The sequence below is a fragment of the Nerophis lumbriciformis genome, linkage group LG09 (assembly GCF_033978685.3).
Source record: "Nerophis lumbriciformis linkage group LG09, RoL_Nlum_v2.1, whole genome shotgun sequence".
Classification (NCBI taxonomy): domain Eukaryota; kingdom Metazoa; phylum Chordata; class Actinopteri; order Syngnathiformes; family Syngnathidae; genus Nerophis; species Nerophis lumbriciformis.
In genome coordinates this window covers 9,138,595-9,161,669 of record NC_084556.2, presented here as the reverse complement: position 1 = coordinate 9,161,669, position 23,075 = coordinate 9,138,595, and the positions used below count along the sequence as shown (strand labels likewise).

Here is a 23,075-nt window from a genome sequence, read left to right as displayed (position 1 = left end):
TTAAAAAAATTTATTTAGAAAAGGTACATTAATCAATTTAAGTGGACCCCGACTTAAACAAGTTGAAAAACGTATTCGGGTGTTACCATTTAGTGGTCAATTGTACGGAATATGTACTTCACTGTGCAATCTACTAATAAACGTTTCAATTAATCAATCAATCAATAAGAGATCAAAGCTGGCAGTATTGTACTCTAGTTCCTTCTTCTTATAAGACCACCTGAGGTTATAGATCAGGGGTGTCCAAAGTGTGGCCCGCAGCTATTTTTTTTTACACATCCACCCATCCATTTCCTACCGCTTGTCCCTTATAGGGTCGTGCTGGAGCCTATCCCAGCTGCACATACTATTAAAAAGAAACAAAGTTGAATGTTGACTCCAGTAACACAAAGCTGCCATAAAGACTGTTTTCTTTTCCTTTAAAGCTGTCACTGTTAATAATAATAATAATACACATAATAACAACAATGAATGTTATGAATTATTATCAATTACCTCACATTAATAAATACACTTTGAAATATTTTTGGGGGGAAATTGCATATTTTGTGTTTGCCATATAAAAAAACAAGTTATTTTTGTTTTTTTACAAAAAGGGCATAAAACAAACAAAAAAAACAATCCACGGATACATCTGAAGTTGATCTAGAGACTTAAGCCTTCAAAGTAAAAAAAAAAAAAGAAAAAAAAAGTGACTTATTTTTTATACTTTTGTGTCCTTTTGGGCCCCAGTAATTTCATAAAAAAATTAATCAGTTATGAATTATTGGCCTATTTAAAGCTCCAATTATTTTCCACTCTGAATTTTTGGGAGGGGGAAATAGTGCATGTTTGGTGTTGTTGCCATTGAAATCAGGGTTTTGACAAAAAGTATATAAAACGTAAAAAAAGAAAAAAGAAAATTAAACTTTCATCGACAGATAAACCTGAAGTTGATGTAGAGATTTTTGCGTTGAATAAAACAATATATATATTGGGAAGTGTCGCTCTGATGGTAGAGCGGCCTGCCAGAAATTTGAGGGTTCCTTGTTTTCGAATCCAGCTTCCACCATCCTAGTCATTGCCGTTGTGTCCTTGGGCAAGACGCTTCACCTACCTTTCTCTCAGAGCCACCCATGGCCAAAATATGCAATATTTCACCCGCCCCCAAAAATTCCTAAGTGTAATATTTGATGTGAAGTAACTGGAGCCTTAAATAGGTCAATTAATATAGCTTAAATGTAGATAATGGGTTTCTCAAAGTAAAGTGCTTTGCGTCACTCGAGAAAAAGTGCTATATAAATATAATTCACTAATATACGACTTATTCTTTACATTTTTTATGACTGAGACCCTTGCAGGTCCCTACAACCAAACTTAAGGGGAGTCCTAGAGGTTTAAAAAAAAAAAAATCTATTCTGTATTGGTTTTGAAAATGAAAAGTATCCAAATGGCTTTGATGCTTTGATAATTTTTTTAGTGTGCAGGCCTCAGTGGAAAAAGTTTGGACATCCCTGTTATAAATGCTCACAAGGCTTATTGTGCCTTTCTACTGAATAATTGTTCACAAATAAGCAGTAGTGGTATGAATTATTCTGCAGTTAAATACTTATAAAAATAGTTAATACTGTTTGATGGAAGAGCACAATGGAGAGGAAGTGGCTTCTCACTGCTCCGACGTGTCGGCTCTCCTCTGGATGTGAGAGAGCTCCAGTATGGGCATCAGGAGCTGGAAGGCGTCCTGGATGTAGGAGGCACTGTTGGACGCCTGTGAAGACAATGATGTAGGACTTACAATCATACATATTTTACTCCTCAAACAGCTTAAGGCACAAACCTCCAAGAAGACCCCAGTAATAAGCGGGTTGAGGACCTCTCCTTTCTCGTTTGACTGGGAAGAAACAATATTTGATTATATGTTGAAGGCTTTTTGCAACGCCTAACATCCTAATAACTAACCCCGGCTGCTGTCAAACAGGCGGTGAACTTCTTGGAGAGCAGCGATACTTCTTTACACAGGACGACCGTCAACCTGAGGGAGTTTTGGGAAAATGAATGCTGGGAAAAGACGCAAAGTCGTCCACCTTAATATGGTCTTACAGCGACAAGGCGTCCGCCTTTACGGCGCCGTTGCAGAGGAGGATGCTCTCGGCCAACTTGTGGAAAAGCTCGATGGATCGCGCTGTCAGCTCGGCCAGGCTCCTGATGGCCGCGGCGTTCACCTCCTGTTTGAAACTGAACTCGTTAAAACGGTCGCCGTCATTAAAAAAAGGATTGCGTTAAAAGAGTAAAAAGAAGTTAACCACTCTCAAAACTACCCAAACCCTTGATGACGGGTGACATAACGGCAAGTACCGTACCTCCACAGTGAGCGTCGCCCTCGCATCCTCCTTGCCGTCGCCCTCCGCTGGTTTGTTTAGGTCAACGATCACACCGCAAGCGTCCTTACAGGCCTACAGGGGAGGTTAGGGGTCACTTCTCAAACTTTTTTTAACCAAGTTCCACCTCAGAAATAACTTGGCTCTCCAAGTACCACCATAATCACCAACGTTAAAAAACAGCAGCGCAGTAGGCCTGAGTAATATTAAAAAACAAGCCAGATATTTTATTTTTAGCAAATATATTTGATATGTTTGGCCACTGTAACATTACACACAGTTTGAACAGTAACACTGTGTTTGAATATTTAATTGTGTGATTCTAAATGGATAGTGGTACACGTACCACAGTTTGAGAATCACTTTGTAAGAGAATAGTGGAAACAGTCGGGGCGTAATTAGCTGTACCTTGCTGAGTTTACCGGCTGTAGCAGAAACACTGAGACCCTCCAAGGCTTCTGTGAGCTCCGTCTCAAACTCTGAGCCATCTTGGTCTGGAGTAAAAAATAAAAAAAAATTATAATAGAAAAGCAGAAAAAGCTGAGGTTCTGAGCTAATCTTAAATGGTAAAAAAAAACAGAATAAAATAAGTCAACAATTTCTTAGGACAATGTGAACATGAGCATGGTAAAGTAAAAGTGGTGCAAGTTTGCGGAAACGCTAACTTTGCCAACTCGGGGAACCTCCCTCCATCCACCAAGTAGCCAAAAGAAAATCAAATATGCCTCTGTTGATTCAAGAAGGAGCACCATAAGTGTAAAACGTTCAATAGATCATTTAAATTCCACATATTTGGCAACATGTGAAAGTACACACCTCTGTGGCTCTGAGCTAACTTCCTCTTCATTGAAAATAAATAACACAATAGCAAAATAAGCCAGTAACAGGGTTAAGGGGCCGCATAGTTGCTGACATGCTACCTTTGCCAGCCTGGGTAACCTCACTCCGTCTGCTTACCTAACAGTGTTGTAAAGCAAAAGATGATTGCAACATATGGAATGGATTGAAGTCAAACAATGTACTGATGTGATCCACTTTGGGAAATTGTTCAAACTTGAAGTGTTTTTAAAATTACAGGGAAGAGGATTACTGATAAAAATATTGAGCCTAATTGATGAATGATACAGAACCTATCACAAATTCAGTCAATTATGTAAACCACTCAGTAAATTACCAACTTATCTATGTGAACTGTTGATATTTATTTGTTCATTTGTTGTTGTTGTGTTTAAGAACAAAAAGGAAGTGAACCATTGTGTCAGAATTTATTTCTAGACAGGAAATGGGTGGAATTAAACAAGCTCTGCTTCTCCCTACTCCCTTTCGAAAAATCACTATGTTGTTATTTAATTTATTATTTTATTTTATCAACCATTGTTGTTTGGCTTTGGGTTTATTTTTATTTTTTAAATTGTCCAAAATAAATATTTACAATACAAATATTTACAATATTTCTAATTAACTTAACTATTTTTTAGTTCAAAACCTGCCTCTCTTCCCGTTTACTTTCTGTACTCAGGAATACCTTGAGGCGTTAAGCTAAACCTCTACATCTAAAATGGAAAAACATGTCCGAATAAAATAAGCCGACAATTTCTTATGGTAAAAGTTAGGAGGGTACAAGGTGGTTGACATGCTAACTTTACTGATTTGAGGACCTCCCTCGATCCGCTTAGAAGAAAATCAAATATGCCTTGTTTGATTCAAGAAAAAGCAACATAACACACGTGTAAAAGTGGCAATGGAATATTCAAATTCCACATAATTGAGAAATTGTCATTATTTATAAGCACAAGGCTCTGAGCTAAGCTTATTTACATTGAAAAAAACAATATACTAATTGCAAAAATGGCCTACAAGTTCTTGTTAAAAAATATGAGCCCGGTAACAAAGTTAAGGGGCCGCATAGTTGCTGACATACTACCTTTGTCAGCCTGGGGAACCTCACTCCATCTGCTTATTAATAGTATGTATTGTAGGATAAAAGATGATTGAAATATTTCTTAAATCATTTTTAGTTCAAAACCTGGCTCTCTTTCTGTTTACTTTCTGTACTAAGGAATAACCTGAGGCTCGAACCTAGCCATTTTTACATAAAATAAACATGCTAGTAATAAACATATTAGTTGGTGTTATGAGCACGGTAAAAAAAGTTACGTAGATGTAAAGTTGTTAACAAGCTAACATTCCCTGCCCAGGGAACCTCACTCCATCCATTGTGTTTGTGATTTTTTTTATTCAAAAAGTGTCACTCTTCATATTTCGTTCTGTTTTCCAATGTATATTGCAAACTAACGCAGTTTGATCTGATAATTGACTAAAGTGTTTCAAGATCCAAAAGTAGAAGAACCCGACGCTAAGAGCTAAACCTCTTCAACAAGCTAGTAATAGCAAAATAGGCTTGCTGATAAGTGCAGTTAAAGAAAGACATACTACATTTGCCAGAGTGGGGAACATCACTCCATCCACTTTCCCAGCAGTGAGTGGTAAAGTACCTTTCTTCTCGTCCCCTTCCTCCTCATCAAACTCCATCAGAGAGAAGGAATCCTTGATGAGCTCCAGTTCCTCTCTGAGCTGACTCAACTCGTCTCCAGATAGTGTCGTCAGCACCGACTTCACCTGCAGGAAACCAAACACAAATAAAAGACCGCCTTTCCCTTTCTTGCCGTTCTTTTTTCTGGAGTCCAACCTTTGACTCGCTCTCCCTAGATAACATCTCCAGAGCCTCGAGGTGCGACAGACCCTGATATTCGTCAAACAGCATCCCGTAATGAGCCACCACTTTCTTCTCGACATTCGATGACTCCTCTTTGGACGTCTGAAGCTCTCGCTCCTTCGCCTCCCTCAGCACCTGGACGACCAAGGAGAGAGACATCAGCCCGGCTCGCTAACCCGTCACCCACTTCCTTTGTTTACCTGCGAGAGAGTAGAGTTCCTGATCATGAGCCTTTTGGTTTTCTTGAAGCCGGGATCGCCCTCTGCGATTACGTCCATCGTCTTTTTCCCGATGAACTCCAGAGCGTCCAGACCGCCGCTGAGGACCGTCTTGCCCTGTGAGCAAAGCCGGCGCAGGTGAGCTACAACTATCCGTAGACACCTGAACCATTTAATACGCCTCAAGCAGAAGTACAGTAACTGAAGCTCCGAGCTAAACCTCTAGACAGTCAAAAAACACGCTAATTAAAATAAAAGAAGCAATTTTTGTTAAGACATACAATGTTCCACACAGTACTGCAAAGTATCTGTGGCACATACATTTCACATGAACATAGATAATTCTTAACAGGTAGCGCCTCAAAAACCACTAACCTGGTTAATAATCGCCTGGAATTGACTTATGCTGTCTTTTTGTTGAGTGTTTTTTTTCTCTACACCTAGTGGTCACAATAATTCATTTAGTCAAGCCCATGACAGAGTAAGTTTAATAATGCGGACACATTTGTTCCTAGATACTTTTTAATATGCTCCTGCCTTGGAAACTTTGTATGTGTAAGTCATAAGCAACTCTTAATTATTTGATACTTGTTTATATTGACAAGACTGCAATATTGTTCAATTAAGGACAACTATTATATAGTATGTCTAGCCTGTGTGCTACTGTGGGCTTAGCTGTTGTGTAGCCGCTAGCATAGTAGCCAATAGCCTACCGTGTTTATCTTTGGTAAATGACTTGACTAAAATACAGGACCAACCTTGTGTGCTTATTGGAGGACATTTAGGTGTTAACTGGCTGTCTAGCTTTGCATAAGTAAACATGCTGTAGGACTGCTTGTATCAGAGATTTTACGTGCAACCCGATACGTGTTTTTTTCCCCTAACAAATGATAAGACCAATATCCTATATAAATATAGGATCTGGATATAGTATTTGTATGCATATTTTTTCATGTACAAATTTACTTTTTTCATACATCAAAATTTGTAGTAATTTCCAGTGAAATGTTTTCCTCTCCTTGTTTTATTACAACTGTTTAACTACGACTACAAACTAAATGGGTAAATTGCCAATTACAAAGTTGACATTTTATGTTAATAGTTTTTTTTTTCATAATAGGATCACTTATTTTATTATATATATATATATACACATATAAGTTGAAGTTTTATAATAGAATAGAATATAATGTATTGTCATTGCACTTAAAATTACAACACAATTAGTTTTTAGTACAACCTGTCCTATAACAGACATAATATACAGTTACAGGGCTATACAGAACTGGAAGACAATGGATCGCCACCTGGGGGCGCCCCATAAGGAGGTAGGAACAAAAAGGGAAACATGGTTGGAGAAGAAAATAAGCAACTCCCAAAATAAGTGAAAGCGAAAGCGTGATATTTGGGGTGGTGTGTATATGTGTGCTTCTCTGTGTTGTAAGTAGTCCATGGTTGTGTGTTTTGTCCATAAGCCTGCAAGTCGCTCCATTCGGCATTACGTAACAGAGTCAACATCACAGGTGTCTTTGAAACAGGAGGAAGGGATTTCAGAGTGTCTTTCGCTGCAATGGTCTCACTGGGGCGTTTACTTTATGACCAAGGCCGAATTGTAGATAAGGATTGTCATTTTATGATCAATAGTCATTCTTTTAGAAAAATAAGTACATTTTTATTTTGTGAAGAAAGCAAAAATTGTATTATTACTACTTTTTGGCAACAATTGGTTAGAGAAGTTACATGGTTTACTACTACTTAAGTAACTAAGGGGTTACGCCTTTTTTCGATAATTAGTATCAATACGCCATTAAATTGTGCTTTATTTCAGACTCACTGTGCTCTGAACGACACTGCTGAGCGACGTCAACATCCCCATAGCACTCTCTACCGCCGATGCTCCATCTCCCGCCACTCGCTCCGTCTCAGTCGGAGTTTCTCCTCCTTGAATATCAACAAAACGCCATTGCGTTAGATGAAAGGAGTAACTGAGGCGCCGGGAATATTGAACCTTCTTCTCTCTCCTCCCCCTCAGCGTGAGCGGACATCTCGGTCGGACTCGGAATGCCGAGCGACGTCTCGGCCTTCTCGATGACCTGGGTCAACCCCTGACCTGAACAAGAAATTGCGGCATCAAATGCAATAAAAGGTGAGCCAGCTTCGGGGTTCTGTTGAGAGCCGTACTTACCCACGGTGGCCACAGTGGCTGTTGCAGTGGACAGGATGGATTTCCCCCAGTTTCCCCAGTAACCCCACCCTCCCTGGGACACGGTAGACTCACTGGGCACCTAAAGGAAATTTTAATTATTCAGATTCTTTAAAAAAAAACTTTCATTATCATTACCTTTGGAGGCTGCTCTTCTACTTTCGGCGTCTCCTCCGCTTCTGCCCTCCTTCTGGCTTTCCTCGTGGGGGCCACATCCGTCGCTACAAGGGGTGTGGTCGGCGGGGTGCCATCAGGTGTGTCGGTATCTGGTACCTCGGCTGCGTTAGCTGCGCTGTCCGACATGGTCGATCGACTTAGCGCATTACCCTAAACAAATACAAAATCATCATTAAATTGAATTGTAGTTTTGACTTTCTGGGTTGTTTTGGAATCATTCTTTTGATTTATTTAATAAATGGTGAGGGATAGCATATATAACTGGTGTTATAATCTAATGAGCTAATGCAACAAAATGTGTTGTTCTTATCTGTACTGTAAAGTTAAAATTTTTAATGACAATAAAAGTCTTAGTCTAAATAACTCGAGTTACAGTCATTTTAGATGAAAACCTAAGTAAGACACTGCAAATCTTTAACATTATGATTAGGTGGTAAATTTATTCCAGCTAATGGTCGCCTGATACTCTCTGCAGTTTAGTAAATGCATGCCACCTGCCACTAGACCGCCCTGAGAACCAGCAATTTGTGCGCAACAGGGCAACTATTTAAATATTTGAACTATTTAATTGTTTTATTTCAATTACTAAAGTATTATGCTAGTTTTAGGATGGGGGTTAATAACTTTAACTGTAATTAAAGTAACAGAATGTTAGCAAGTTAGTTTTTCTCAATGCTAATCGTAAACAAGACGTGGAGGTACAAAGTCCCTGAAGGATTGGTTGCGAAAGGCAAAACCATTCTTTTAAATATTGTTGCCACGGCGACTGCCAGCTAGCTAAAAACGGTATATCTTAAAAAGTTTTACAATTAACTGTGTACGCTTTTTTTCCCCCACGAACAAACTGGTCCAGTTTCTACAGTGCAATCCTAATCTGCACTAGCTAGTTAGCATAACTTTCACAACGTTGCTGCCGTATCTCCCTGTCCTTTATTTGTTTACTTTTGACATTAATGTAGACATTATTGTGGCCAGGTTGTTTACTAAATCTGCAGTGATGGTTTAACGTGTCATGGTCGTATCAAGGCAAAAATAGTAGGCATTATATTCAAGCAATAACGATTGAGAGACAAAATATGAGCACAATAACATACCAACAACTCACTTCTTCTGATGTACCAACTGTCAAAAGTGTTAATGCTAGCAGTTGACGCTAAGTTACCTTCGCCGTTCATACGTGTCTACAACATGGTCAAATTTGGACGACACGTCTCTTCTTTTTATCTTACATTAATTAAAAATTGTTCTTCGGATTTGTTGTCCTGTCCTTTGTCTTCCAAAAATGGCTTAGCCACGTCACATTTCGTTTAGACTCGCTACAGTTTGTGGATATTGATTAACGCTTATCCGGTTCAGACCCTTCGCAATAAAAGCCACCAAGTGAAAGACACTTCCGTCAAATAAAATCTACGTCCGGTCAGAAAAAAAACGACTTCCGGTACCTTTCGTGGCTTAAAATTGTAAAGTAAGATTTTAGATTATTTTTTGTGTGCCTTTTTTGCTTTAACACTTAATAATATTGTTTTATTTGCAAAATCACGAAACTCACAATGAGTAATAATTCAGCTTTACTAAAAAGTGTCTTTACCTGATGGCAAGCCCCGCCCGCTTGCTTCATTTCCTACCAGATTGCGGAAGTAGAAGCATTCAGCTATGGTATTTTTTATTGAACAACAAACATACATTTATAATTCACACAAAAAGCCAAGGCACTTTCAAAATCAAGGAAAAAAACAAAAAAAACTAATACAGATAGCGTAATAATACTTAAAAAAATATGAAAAAAATAAATAAAAAAGACAAACAGGGCTAGCTAAATCACTTTAAATGTTTTTAACAAGGATATCAATTTAAGGGCTTTTGTACTTTTAATAATTGTCCAATATTTGATTGATAATTGTAACCCATTAAGCCAATTGGAAAATGTCAGCCTTACTTTCATAAAACGACATTTATGTAAAAAAAAATAAAAAATGTTGCCTGGAGCATAATAATGTTGACCAACATTTCTATGTCACAGTCCTTTATAAAAAATACCAAATTTGATCTCTTCTATAGAGAATGGGGATTGGGGACATGTCCACACCCTTGTTTCTCAGCCAATAGCAGTGAGCTAAGGTTATTGTCTGATTTCCAGAAAAAAAAAACTTCCGGTACCTTTTGTTGTAAAGTAAGGTTTTAGAATATTTTTTTGTGTTTACTTTGCTTTAACACCTAACTATATTGTTTTATTTGCAAAATCACGAAAATCCTAATAACTCATGATTCCGCTTAACTAAAAAGTGTCTTTAACTGATGACAAGCCCCGCCCACTTGCTTCATTTCCTACCTGATTGCGGAAGTAGAAGCAGTGAGCTAAGGTATTTTTTATTTTATTTAATTTTTATTTTTTTTATTGAACAACAAACATACATTTATAATTCACACAAAAAGCCAAGGCACTTTTCCACACCCTTGTTTCTCAGCCAATAGCAGTGAGCCAAGGTTCTTGTCTGGTTTCCGGTACCTTTCTATGACTTAAAATTGTAAAGTAAGATTTTAGAAAAAAAAATGCGTGTGTCTACTTTGCTTTAACACCTAACTATATTGTTTTATTTTCAAAATCACGAAACTCCTAATGAGTTTAACTCATAATTCAGCTTTACTAAAAAGTGTATTTACCTGATGGCAAGCCCCGCCCACTTGCTTCATTTCCTACCTGATTGCGGAAGTAGAAGCAATGAGCTAAGGTATTTTTTATTTTTTTGTATTGAACAACAAACATACATTTATAATTCACACAAAAAGCCAAGGCACTTTTCCACACCCTTGTTTCTCAGCCAATAGCAGTGAGCCAAGGTTCTTGTCTGGTTTCCGGTACCTTTCTATGACTTAAAATTGTAAAGTAAGATTTTAGAAAAAAAAAATGCGTGTGTCTACTTTGCTTTAACACCTAACTATATTGTTTTATTTTCAAAATTACGAAACTCCTAATAAGTTTAACTCATAATTCAGCTTTACTAAAAAGTGTCTTTACCTGATGGCAAGCCCCGCCCACTTGCTTCATTTCCTACCTGATTGCGGAAGTAGAAGCAGTGAGCTAAGGTATTTTTTATTTTATTTTTTTTTTATTTTTTTTATTGAACAACAAACATACATTTATAATTCACACAAAAAGCCAAGGCACTTTTCCACACCCTTGTTTCTCAGCCAATAGCAGTGAGCCAAGGTTCTTGTCTGGTTTCCGGTACCTTTCTGTGACTTAAAATTGTAAAGTAATATTTTAGGAGAAAAAAAATGCGTGTGTCTACTTTGCTTTAACACCTAACTATATTGTTTTATTTTCAAAATTACGAAACTCCTAATAAGTTTAACTCATAATTCAGCTTTACTAAAAAGTGTATTTACCTGATGGCAAGCCCCGCCCACTTGCTTCATTTCCTACCTGATTGCGGAAGTAGAAGCAGTGAGCTAAGGTATTTTTTATTTTATTTTATTTCTATTTTTTTTATTGAACAACAAACATACATTTATAATTCACACAAAAAGCCAAGGCACTTTTCCACACCCTTGTTTCTCAGCCAATAGCAGTGAGCCAAGGTTCTTGTCTGGTTTCCGGTACCTTTCTGTGACTTAAAATTGTAAAGTAAGATTTTAGAAAAAAAAATGCGTGTGTCTACTTTGCTTTAACACCTAACTATATTGTTTTATTTTCAAAATTACGAAACTCCTAATAAGTTTAACTCATAATTCAGCTTTACTTAAAAGTGTCTTTACCTGATGCAAGCCCCGCCCACTTGCTTCATTTCCTACCTGATTGCGGAAGTAGAAGCAGTGAGCTAAGGTATTTTTTATTTTATTTTATTTTTATTTTTTTTATTGAACAACAAACATACATTTATAATTCACACAAAAAGCCAAGGCACTTTTCCACACCCTTGTTTCTCAGCCAATAGCAGTGAGCCAAGGTTCTTGTCTGGTTTCCGGTACCTTTCTGTGACTTAAAATTGTAAAGTAAGATTTTAGGAGAGAAAAAAAATGCGTGTGTCTACTTTGCTTTAACACCTAACTATATTGTTTTGTTTTCAAAATCAAGAAACTCCTAATAAGTTTAACTCATAATTCAGCTTTACTAAAAAGTGTCTTTTTACCTGATGGCAAGCCCCGCCCACTTGCTTCATTTCCTACCTGATTGCGGAAGTAGAAGCAGTGAGCTAAGGTATTTTTTATTTTTATTTTTTTTAATTTTTTTTATTGAACAACAAACATACATTTATAATTCACACAAAAAGCCAAGGCACTTTTCCACACCCTTGTTTCTCAGCCAATAGCAGTGAGCCAAGGTTCTTGTCTGGTTTCCGGTACCTTTCTGTGACTTAAAATTGTAAAGTAAGATTTTAGGAGGAAAAAAATGCGTGTGTCTACTTTGCTTTAACACCTAACTATATTGTTTTATTTTCAAAATCACGAAACTCCTAATAAGTTTAACTCATAATTCAGCTTTACTAAAAAGTGTCTTTACCTGATGGCAAGCCCCGCCCAATTGCTTCATTTCCTACCTGATTGCGGAAGTAGAAGCAGTGAGCTAAGGTATTTTTTATTTTATTTTATTTTATTTTTTTTTTATTGAACAACAAACATACATTTATAATTCACACAAAAAGCCAAGGCACTTTTCCACACCCTTGTTTCTCAGCCAATAGCAGTGAGCCAAGGTTCTTGTCTGGTTTCCGGTACCTTTCTGTGACTTAAAATTGTAAAGTAATATTTTAGGAGAAAAAAAATGTGTGTGTCTACTTTGCTTTAACACCTAACTATATTGTTTTATTTTCAAAATCACGAAACTCCTAATGAGTTTAACTCGTAATTCAGCTTTACTTAAAAGTGTCTTTACCTGATGAAAGCCCCGCCCACTTGCTTCATTTCCTACCTGATTGCGGAAGTAGAAGCAATGAGCTAAGGTATTTTTTATTTTTTTGTATTGAACAACAAACATACATTTATAATTCACACAAAAAGCCAAGGCACTTTTCCACACCCTTGTTTCTCAGCCAATAGCAGTGAGCTCAGGTTCTTGTCTGGTTTCCAGAAAAAAAAACGACTTCCGGTACCTTTCCGTGACTTAAAATTCTAAAGTAAGATTTTAGAAAAATAAATAAATGTGTGTCTACTTTGCTTTAACACCTAACTATATTGTTTTATTTTCAAAATCACGAAACACATAATAACTCATAATTCATCTTTATTAAAAAGTGTCTTTACCTGATGGCAAGCCCCGCCCACTTGCTTCATTTCCTGATTGCGGAAGTACAAGCAGTTAGCGAAGGTCCTTGCCTTGATTCCCATCGCTATCCTGACGGTAACGACATATTTTTCTTCACAATTTTTACAGTATTTATTAAATATTTGAAGTGTAAAAAAGTCCGCCAGAGTAATAGTGAGAATTTGTGATTTGTAAGCATATGTTTTAGGTGTGCGTTGCTATATTCATTGTGGGGAATGCGTACATTAATCATGTATTATTGAATCATAAGTAGACCTATTTTACTTTTAATTATGTTAACCTAGCAATTTAAATCACCGTAGGTTATAAGCAAACAAACACGGATAAAAAAAAGAGTGTAAAAATGTTGCCCAACTTGTAAAACTACTATTTCTTCTTCTGCAGGTATGTCATTAGTACACGTGCACTCACGCTAGGACGCCATCATGAAGAACAAAACCGCGCTTTTAGCGTTCGTGCTACTCGGCATCTGGATGGTGGATGGCGCGGAGAACCGCTCGGAGGCAGTGGCCGCGGCCCCCAGCATGGTGGTGAAGGAAGGATCCAGCGTCCTGATTGAGTGTAACGTGACGGGGGCCCGCGATGACGTCAGATGGTTCAGCCCCAGCGGACGCTTGCTGGTTGGGAACCCAGGTATAGGCGACCATTTTGTTCCAGAACACATTGGGACTTGATTGATTGAAACTTGTATTAGTAGATTGCACAGTACAGAACATATTCCGTACAATCGGTGGCCTAGTGGTTAGATTGTCCGCCCTGAGATCGGTAGGTTGTGAGTTCAAACCCCGGCCGAGTCATACCACATACCACCCATTACCTCCCTGCTTGGCACTCAGCATCAAGGGTTGGAATTGGGGGTTAAATCACCAAAAATGATTCCCGAGCGCGGCCACCGCTGCTGCTCACTGCTCCCCTCACCTCCCAGGGAGTGATCAAGGGTGATGGGTCAAATGCAGAGAATAATTTTGCCACACCTAGTCTGTGTGTGACAATCATTGGTACTTTAATTTTTAAATTTAATTTAAATGGTAACACCCGAATAATCAATCAATCAATCAATCAATGTTTATTTATATAGCCCTAAATCACAAGTTAAGTTGTTCAACTTGTTTAAGTCGAGGTCCACGTTAATCAACTCATGGTAAAGACAAGAAGACAAGAAGGCCATGTGCACACGAACACAGATACTTAATAAACGCATACTTATCTCTGCGTTTAGGCCTCTTGGCCACACGCGGAGTCTTTAAAAAAGCAAGACTTTTACAAACGCTGGCCAAAGTGTAGAGATCCAAAACTCTCCGCTTTGCGTATGTGTGAATTATAGAGATGTCCAATAACGGCTTTTTTGCCGATATCCGATATTCCGATATTGTCCAACTCTTAATTACCGATTCCGATATCAACCGGTACCGATACATACAGTCGTGGAATTGACACATTATTATGCCTAATTTTGTTGTGATGCCCTGCTGGATGCATTAAACAATGTAACAAGGTTTTCCAAAATAAATCAACTCAAGCTATGGTAAAAAATGCCAACATGGCACTGCCATATTTATTATTGAAGTCACAAAGTGCATTATTTTTTTTAACATGCCTCAAAACAGCAGCTTAGAATTTAGGACATGCTCTCCCTGAGAGAGCATGAGGTTGAGTTGGGTTGGGGGGGCGCGGGGTAGTGGTAGATGGGGAGCGGGGGGTGTATATTGTAGCGTCCCGGAAGAGTTAGTGCTGCAAGGGGTTCTGGGTATTTGTTCTGTTGTGTTTATGTTGTGTTACGGTGCGGATGTTCTCCCAAAATGTGTTTGTCATTCTTGTTTGGTGTGGGTTCACAGTGTGGCGCATATTTGTAACAGTGTTAAAGTTGTTTATACGGCCACCCTCAGTGTGACCTGTATGGCTGTTGATCAAGTATGCGTGGCATTCACTTGTGAGTGTGTCAATAGCCGCAGATATTGTGTGACTGGGCCAGCACGCAAAGGCAGTGCCTTCAAGGTTGATTGGCGCTCTGTACTTCTCCCTACGTTACACAGCGGCGTTTTAAAAAGTCATAAATTTAACTTTTTGAAACCGATACCGATCATTTTGAAACCGATAATTTCCGATATTACATTTTAAAGCATTTATCGGCCGATAATGTGTGTGTGTGTGTGTGTGTGTGTAATATATATATATATATATATATATATATATATATATATATATATATATGTATATGTATGTGTGTGTATATGTATGTATATATATGTATGTATATATATATATATATATATATATATATATATATATATATGTATGTATGTATATATATATATGTATATGTGTGTATACCGTATTTTCCGCACTATAAGGCGCACCTAAAAACCACAAATTTTCTCAAAAGCTGACAGTGCGCCTTATAATCCGGTGCCCCTTATATATGGGTTAATGTCAATATTAATTTTCATAAAGTTTCGGTCTCGCAACTACGGTAAACAGCCGCCATCTTTTTTCCCCGTAGAAGAAGAAGAAGCGCGCGGTGCATGCTGGGATATGTGACGTTTCATTTCCATTTGTGTGTTTATGTAAAGACCCCAAAATGGCTCCTATTAAGTGTGTTGTCTGTCTAATTATAAATAATGCAGACGAGGCGTGTTAACTGAGTTCTCAACGTTTACTCACAGCGTGCTCATAACCACATTCTAACTGCCAGCATACAACGCTTCTCAGGGCTACCGCGCATGCTCGTCACTATCGTTGCATGCTGGGTAGTGTAGTTGTTATATTTGCTAGCTCATAACATCACATTAAGAGACACGCTTACGCGCTTAATTCAATACTCGCCGTCATTCCGGGTGGATTGACAAAAGACCTCCAGCCGCTAGATATTGGTGTCAACAGGGCATTCGAAGCTAGACTGCTAACTGCGTGGGAACAGTGGATGACAGAAGGCGAACACACCTTCACTAAGACAGGGAGACAGCGCCGGACGACATACGCCAACATCTGCCAGTGGATCGTAAATGCCTGGGCAGATATTTCGGTCACAACTGTGGTCCGAGCTTTCCGGAAGGCAGGATTCACAGAACTGCTGGACAACAGCGACACTGACTCCGATTACTTCGACGAGACGGAGCCGGCCATTTTGGATCCCATATTCGCCAGAACTTTTCAATTCGGACACCGAAGGAGAAGAATTCGAGGGATTTATGAATGAAGAATAACTTCAGAAAGTGAGCGTTATGTTTATTTTGTGTGTTGTGACATTAACGTTCGAGCAACATTATGTTGCTATTGCTCTGCACTATTTTGAATTTTACTATGTTTGTGATTGCACATTTGCGTACATTTTGGGAGTGAACAGAGTTGTTAGAACGCTGGTTTTTAATATATTATTAAAGTTTGACTGACCTATCTGACTGTTTTTTTGACATTCCTTTAGCGCAGTTAGATGCGGCTTACAACACGGGGCGGCTTATAGGTGGACAAAGTTTTGAAATATGCCGTTCATTGAAGGCGCGGCTTATAACCCAGGGCGCCTTATGGTGCGGAAAATACGGTATGTATATATATATATATATATATATATATATATATATATATATATATATATATATGTGTGTGTATATATATATATATACATATATGTATATGAATTAATACATATATGTATAAATATCTTTATTTATATATATATTTATTTATATATATAATATATATTTATAAATACGTTTATTTACTACATTACCCAGAAGGTTTAGCGCTGTATGTTAGCAAATTTTGCAAAATGTTGTCAAAAAGTGGGATTAACTAATATTATAATTCTCTTTCTAGCTGGAAAGTGGAACATTGACGAGACAGGACAACTCAACATCTCAGTCATCTCCTTCGGGGACCGCGGCCGCTATACGTGCGTCCCCTCCAATGACTCGGGGGTCGGGGACGCCAACTATACCATCACGGTGCGCGTGGCCCACACGGACAGCGGCTTGGGTTTGTACTACGTCACCGTCTGCCTGGTGGCCTTCTCCGTCACTATGATCCTCAACGTGGCCCGGCTCTGCATGGTCAGCAGCCACCTGAAGGACACCGAGCGGGCCATCAACGAGTTCTTCCGCACCGACGGCGCCGAGAAGCTCCAGAAGGCCTTCGAGGTCGCCAAGCACATCCCGATCATCACATCAGCCAAGACGCTGGAGCTGGCCAAGGTGACGCAGTTCAAGACCAAGGAGCTGGCGCGGCAAATAGAGGAGCTGGCGCGCAGCATCCCCCTGCCGCCGCTCATCCTCAACTGTCGCACGTTCGTGGAGGAGGCTGTCAACCCTGAGACGAAGCCCACGGAGAGCGGACAGGAGGTAGTCAACGCAGAGAATCAGGAAGTATCAGTCGCGCTGATGTCCAGTGAGGAGGGACAAGGCAATAGCACCGACGTCAAGGTAGCGGTGCACTCGACGTACGCTTCACCTTAATCCTCTTTACTTCATTCAAAAACATGCCAATGAGCGCCCGACTTATTTATAATACAAGATTGGTTGGAGCAGGGATTCAAATACTAATAAAAGCTGCGAGCAGCGTTGAGAGGGCCCTCGCCGATCCAGTACTTCAGTGTCATAATCATTTAGAACAATTCTGATCAAGATCGGAGTTTTTGGAGCTATGTTATAAGAAATTAAAGTCTTGTTGCGAGTCATCAAATATAATTTGGGCACCAAGCCACGCCCACACCCAAAGGCATAGGCAAAATTCCATGGCAATTTATCATATCTGACATTTTAATCGCAACTCATTTGACCAAAGTCCCTTGGAGGAGTTTTTTTTAAAGTTTTTGGGCCCAAAGATGCCAAGCGTAAATTAAGACGGCCGACTTCCTGTTTGTTTTCAAATATAGGTTCTTGACACTTTAATGTGCGCCCTGTCACGATAGACGTCTCTAGCGATGTTTGTGACGATACGTGAAATTGGTGGGAAAGGCTATTTTTTTCAACATTTCGAGGGTGTGCTAGAGAGCCAATTTCGAAAGTTTTTTTCGCCAAAACAGACGCACCCCTAAAAAAATGGCATGTTGTCGTACATGTCAAGGGCCTCAAAATGCGATTAAAGTGGGAGAAAAATGAAAACGGAGACATTACAACATGGCTCTCGCAGCCTTTGCTGCTCAGACCTTAATTATGTACAAATTAAATACTGTTGACCGGGCCCTCTCACCCCCACGCGACATAAGTCTGCGGGCACTTATGACGCAGGATTCCCATTCTGAGGGAAATCATGGAATTTGGAGCCAAATTATACACACGCATACCGTTAACCCACTAGTGGACGTCGTCTGAGTCAATACAAACACAGTCACAAACTAACCAATCTTGACAAATTTGGAGATGGAGTTATTTCCATAGACATCTTATAAGTAGATGCAGCTAGGGCTGCAACTAACTAACAACTAATTTGATAATCGATTAATCTGTCGATTAATACTTCGATTAATAATTGGATAAAAGAGACAAACTACATTTCTATCCTTTCCGGTATTTAATTGGAAAAAAAACAGCATACTGGCACCATACTTATTTAGATTATTGTTTCTCAGCTGTTTGTAAATGTTGCAGTTTATAAATAAATGTTTATAAAAATAAAAAAATAAAAAGTAGCCTCTGCGCATGTGCATAGCATAGATCCAACGAATCGATGACTAAATTAATCGCCAACTATTTGTATAATCGATTTAATCGATTAGTTGTTGCAGCCCTAGATGCAGCATTGGCTGCTGTGATGCGAAAAATTCGTCCGCCATCTTGAAGTGGTGACGAGGAGCCGGCGAGCAGCCTAAACTGACAGTTGACTGGTAGAAAACAAAGCTGGTGTTCAGCATTTTCCTGTTCAAATGAGTGGACTGTTGAAAATAGGAATCGGGGGATTACTTTTCACAAGTAAGATTTAACATTAACGTACTATTGGTTGTATTTTGTGAAAAGAATATTACCACAGAGTTCAGAAGGAGCAAAGACCTTCAATAGTACTGAAATCGTAGCCGCCAGCAAACAAGAGTATGACCATAATAGAATTGCTTGTCAATGAAATTAATTAAATTTGAAAATGTCATACTTGAATAACATAAAGTTGAAATAAATAATAAAGATAAAGATTGTAAAAGCCAACAGGGGTAAAAGTTAGGACCACAGTCCAGATTTTGTAAGTGGTTTGGGGGGGGTAATATAAGTTAGCTAACTAAAAAATTAGATGGACAGTGGCTATACAGTATTATACAAGTCTAAATTTAGTCTAGCTTTTCCAACCCAATTTTGTGTAGCCAACCTTCGTGAAATGTGTGGGACTTTTATCCAAAGCGACATACATAAAAAAAATACATATAAAACAATCACTGTAAACATTATCATTTAAGGGAAGAATGTAATACAAAATATCAATACAAAGTGTCAAGACAGAATAAACTCTCTGCTGCTGCAGCAACAGATACAGTCTATAGGTCCCTAAGATATATGGCTATCTAATGTATTCATACATTGTTTATGTAGGATATGCGCATGTGTGTATATATAACCTAATCATATTGTTTCTTCAATTTAAAAATATCAGACCGTTTTTTTTTTTCCCCCCTTCTCTGGGATTATATTCCCAGTTTTGATCTCGGACGTCCGGTCACTTATAGCATATAAGAATATTCTATTACTGTTAAGAAAACTATGAATAATAAAACACGCCAAAACATGTGTCCTTTATCATAGCTACACGTATGACAAAAAAAACGCGTGAAAATCAGTGGTATTCAGTGAGGTAAGATGAATTAAATGCGCTGACAGTTCATTGCTCCTGCCAAATTAATTGCACTGAGTGGAGCGGATCACCACTCCAAGATGGCTGCCCCACGTCTCGTCAGCGCCAGTAGGCAGTAGCGCTCGATACTTTGTCTACTTATAAGATGTCTATGGTGTCAAGTACCTAAATATATGACTCTTAAGTTTATATCGGTAAAATTAACAAAAAGAAAAGGTAGCATGTGTCTAGTACCAAAATGTGTAAAACCCTGAGGTGTTTAGAAGACTTTGGGCTTTTTGCCGAAATATCCCACAATGCATTGCCGGCGACCATGTTGGTAGGCTTTGTTTGCTGAGACTCATTGTTCACAACAGAGCTATTCAATGTGCACGTGATTTTTCCAAAGTATTCATTGGTAAATAACATGGCGCCGGCTTTGATACGACAGATAGATACTTTGAGTCACTAGATATGAAGTATTTTCATCGTTATGAAGACAAAACAGCCGTAACTGAATGTGAAGATCCTTACCATATGGACAAGTCTGAGTGGAGTGGTGATAACGACATCATCCCCAATGTTTCATACTTGGACTTTGTAAGGTACTTAAGTTTCAACCCAGCCCATTTTACACTTTGAAGGACTTTCCAAATGATCAGTGTAAAAAGCTCTGAACGTTTTTTTTGTTGTTGTTTTTCTTAGTGGATGGGTTTGTGATGTGTGTGTTTCTGTATAAACCCAGTGAAGGCTAGAGTCATGCACTCTTGTGCTGTCATCTATTTTAGATTAATTTCTACTTACAATTCCCCCCCCCAATTTATAGCTTACCTGAAATAAAATGATCTATTGTGTCAGTGGACAATAGCACATGTTAATGTTAGCATGCTAACAGTTAGCACATGTAAAGCACTTAAAAAATGACGCTTAACTGTATATTGGCAAAATGAAATGAAAACAGCTAGCATGTTAATGTTCGCATGCTAACAGTTGGCTTATGTAAAGCACTAAAACATATGACTCTTTAATGTACATATGCAAAATGAGCTAAAACAGCTAGCATGCTAACAGTTAGCATGTGTCAAGTTCCAAAATATATGACTGAGGTGTATACAGTTAGAAATAAAATGGGTGAATAAAATATATCATCCTTTTTGCGTAATATTCTCATTTATAGTAAAAAAAAAAACAGGATAACATAAACAAATATGAAATACAGCTTGGTATTTCCCTCATTTGATACGTTTTATAGAAACTGTTGAAATTAGCATATATAATGTTATGAAATATATTTGTTTGATATATTGTATTTTGACAGTAACAATTTGTCACACAACTTGAAGTTTGTTATTTTTCATGAACTGGAATATTAACTGGGAAATGAAGTACAGCAAAGCTAACTGTTTTTTTTAATATCGTTTTGACCTAATTCTTGTTCCTGTTTTGTTTAAACATTCCTACACTTCTATGTATTTTTAAGATTGTTACTTAAAACAATACTTGTACAGGTAATAAACAGTTTAATGATGGCCACAATTCCTTCACTGTTATTTCCTATGGGGGTAATGTAATCTTACTGGAACCAGACCTTGTTTTTGTTTGCTGAGCTCTCACTTTTTCTGTTTCCTCCTACATTTGTATCACCTTGATTTGTGCTCACTTTGACAGACCTTTATCTTTTTTTCTTTTCCCCCCTTTCTTGTTTCTATGTCGACACCCAAAGAAGAGTAATGCACATTTAATCCGTGCCTCTGTGTTGGTCTGTTAATTTCAGGTTGAATTTATTTACAAAAAAACCTGTTTCATAAACAATACACAGTGACCTTTTGCCGAGGAGATTACTGTGATCATTTGAACATTACCCTAGCTAAAACATGTTAACCTTAATAGGAAAAACTCTTAGAACAGTTTTCGTTAAGTGTTTATCTTTTTTGCTGTGTGTAGGAATGGAAGATAAAGATGTATTAATAATAATAGATACCGTAATTTATTGACGTGAAGGCGTGTTGTAACTCACATCAGCCTCCGAGGGGCGCTGTTGGCCAAAACAAGGTAAAAACAGCCACATTTAATGCGTTCAAGTCAGTGTTCCTAACGTGCAACACATATTATTGCCCTCTTATGGGTCATATTAATTTCTGAGTTAAAAAATAAATTATTTGAGTGTTCATAAGTGAATATTAATTTAAAACTATTTTTTTTTAAATAGCAGTTATACTATAAATAACATTAATAGTATTATGGTTGGTTGGCCGTTGCGTTCAAGGACATCACGTAATATATGTTGAAGTTAAACGTATTAAATGTGCATTTTAGGATTTCCGAGCATGATGAAATGCGACAAATTGTACTCCCGCATCAGGGTAATCTAAGCGTGGTAACGAATGTTGGATGTGTTAAATTCTGCTTTTATATGGAAAAGAAGTAGTTCCCATACCGGGAGTCGAACCCGGGCCGCCTGGGTGAAAACCAGGAATCCTAACCGCTAGACCATATGGGACTGATATGTGCTGTTGTGAAATTTGTTAAAATTATTGTTCACAAGCCTTCCTATTTATTACGTCGGAATTAACGCCGTCACATAACTGACCAATTGTAACCGAATTAGCTTTGTTGCCGGAAACTACGACATTAAATCAAAGTATACATGCAAGACATACTCATAAACTTATATACAGGCGAACATGTCCTTGTAAGTGCACGTATTTTGTTAAAAGCTTTGACGTGACGTTTTTTTGAAGTATGTTTCAGTTTTCATGGGCAGCCGCCAATGACGCAATGCATCATGGGAAAAGTAGTCAGTGATTTATGTGAACAATAACGTGCTCATTTTTAAACCCATTTCAATCATTCCACAATCAAAACATTGCACTTATTCAGGACATTCAAGCTATCTATATTTTATGTGCAAATAATTCCCGGTTTTCCTATTTTTCCCACTTTTATATTCTCTGTTAAAAATAGGAAAAAAGTTTCACTACTTTCACATCTTTTGACCAATTCAAACCATTCAAAAGTCAAATTGCTCCATACTAATATTAATTGCTAGCATGCAAATGTTAGCATGCTTGCTTTTTGGCTAATTTTTTAAAGAAATATCTTAGAGTCAAATATGTTGTTACTGGAAGCATGCTAACATTAGCATGCTAGCTTTTTTGCTCACTTAACAGGTATTTCAGGTAATATCTCTTACGTTATTACATTGTAATGTAAAAACATGTGTCATACGTCTGTGTGCATGTGAGTGTGTGTACGAAATAGTGGAACACTTTAATAATTACTTTGTAAATACTGGAACCAACCTAGAGCAAATGATTCCAGTTACCGGGCCAGTTGCATCATGGGAAATGTAGTCACATACATATGAATAATGACATGCTCACCATATCTTTTA

At 38.1% G+C, this 23,075-nt stretch overlaps 2 protein-coding genes and 1 non-coding gene across 9 annotated transcripts; 1 reads left to right on the top strand and 2 right to left on the bottom strand.

Annotated features, from left to right (window-relative positions):
- Window positions 1-35: 35 nt before the first annotated feature.
- fam114a2 (family with sequence similarity 114 member A2) lies at window positions 36-22,165 on the bottom strand. 5 transcript variants are annotated; one of them, XM_061962687.2, is made up of 14 exons: window positions 22,119-22,165; window positions 7,633-7,821; window positions 7,477-7,576; window positions 7,300-7,401; window positions 7,126-7,232; window positions 5,274-5,408; window positions 5,047-5,208; window positions 4,853-4,976; window positions 2,766-2,851; window positions 2,340-2,432; window positions 2,080-2,204; window positions 1,939-2,011; window positions 1,817-1,870; window positions 36-1,747 (listed from the first exon to the last, which is right to left on the bottom strand). In XM_061962687.2, exons 2-14 carry the CDS (start codon window positions 7,795-7,797, stop codon window positions 1,646-1,648), a joined length of 1,428 nt encoding a protein of 475 aa, XP_061818671.2. In that variant the 5' UTR covers window positions 7,798-7,821; window positions 22,119-22,165; the 3' UTR covers window positions 36-1,645. The 5 variants fall into 5 exon arrangements, with proteins under 5 accessions (XP_061818671.2, XP_061818670.2, XP_061818669.2 ...); XM_061962686.2 differs by lacking the exon at window positions 22,119-22,165 and adding an exon at window positions 8,901-9,063; XM_061962685.2 differs by lacking the exon at window positions 22,119-22,165 and adding an exon at window positions 8,777-9,053.
- LOC133607754 (microfibrillar-associated protein 3-like) lies at window positions 12,588-18,389 on the top strand. 3 transcript variants are annotated; one of them, XM_072913785.1, is made up of 3 exons: window positions 12,588-12,611; window positions 13,319-13,567; window positions 16,748-18,389. In XM_072913785.1, exons 2-3 carry the CDS (start codon window positions 13,360-13,362, stop codon window positions 17,380-17,382), a joined length of 843 nt encoding a protein of 280 aa, XP_072769886.1. In that variant the 5' UTR covers window positions 12,588-12,611; window positions 13,319-13,359; the 3' UTR covers window positions 17,383-18,389. The 3 variants fall into 3 exon arrangements, with proteins under 3 accessions (XP_072769886.1, XP_061818674.2, XP_061818675.2); XM_061962690.2 differs by lacking the exon at window positions 12,588-12,611 and adding an exon at window positions 12,935-13,009; XM_061962691.2 differs by lacking the exon at window positions 12,588-12,611 and adding an exon at window positions 13,022-13,104.
- trnae-uuc (transfer RNA glutamic acid (anticodon UUC)) lies at window positions 22,110-22,181 on the bottom strand. The gene has a single exon. It is a non-coding gene; the product is annotated as a tRNA-Glu (tRNA).
- Between the last annotated feature and the right edge of the window lie 894 nt (window positions 22,182-23,075).

Bases quoted from the DNA above. Each gene is read 5' to 3' on its own strand.
- fam114a2 (XM_061962683.2), bottom strand. From the start codon at position 8,846: ATGAACGGCGAAGGTAACTTAGCGTCAACTGCTAGCATTAACACTTTT. The intron at 7,822-8,765 runs GTATGTTATTGT...GTATTTGTTTAG, and splicing joins TCAGAAGAAGTGAGTTGTTG to GGTAATGCGCTAAGTCGATC. The intron at 7,577-7,632 runs GTAATGATAATG...AATTTCCTTTAG, and splicing joins TAGAAGAGCAGCCTCCAAAG to GTGCCCAGTGAGTCTACCGT.
- LOC133607754 (XM_072913785.1), top strand. From the start codon at position 13,360: ATGAAGAACAAAACCGCGCTTTTAGCGTTCGTGCTACTCGGCATCTGG. The intron at 13,568-16,747 runs GTATAGGCGACC...TTCTCTTTCTAG, and splicing joins CTTGCTGGTTGGGAACCCAG to CTGGAAAGTGGAACATTGAC.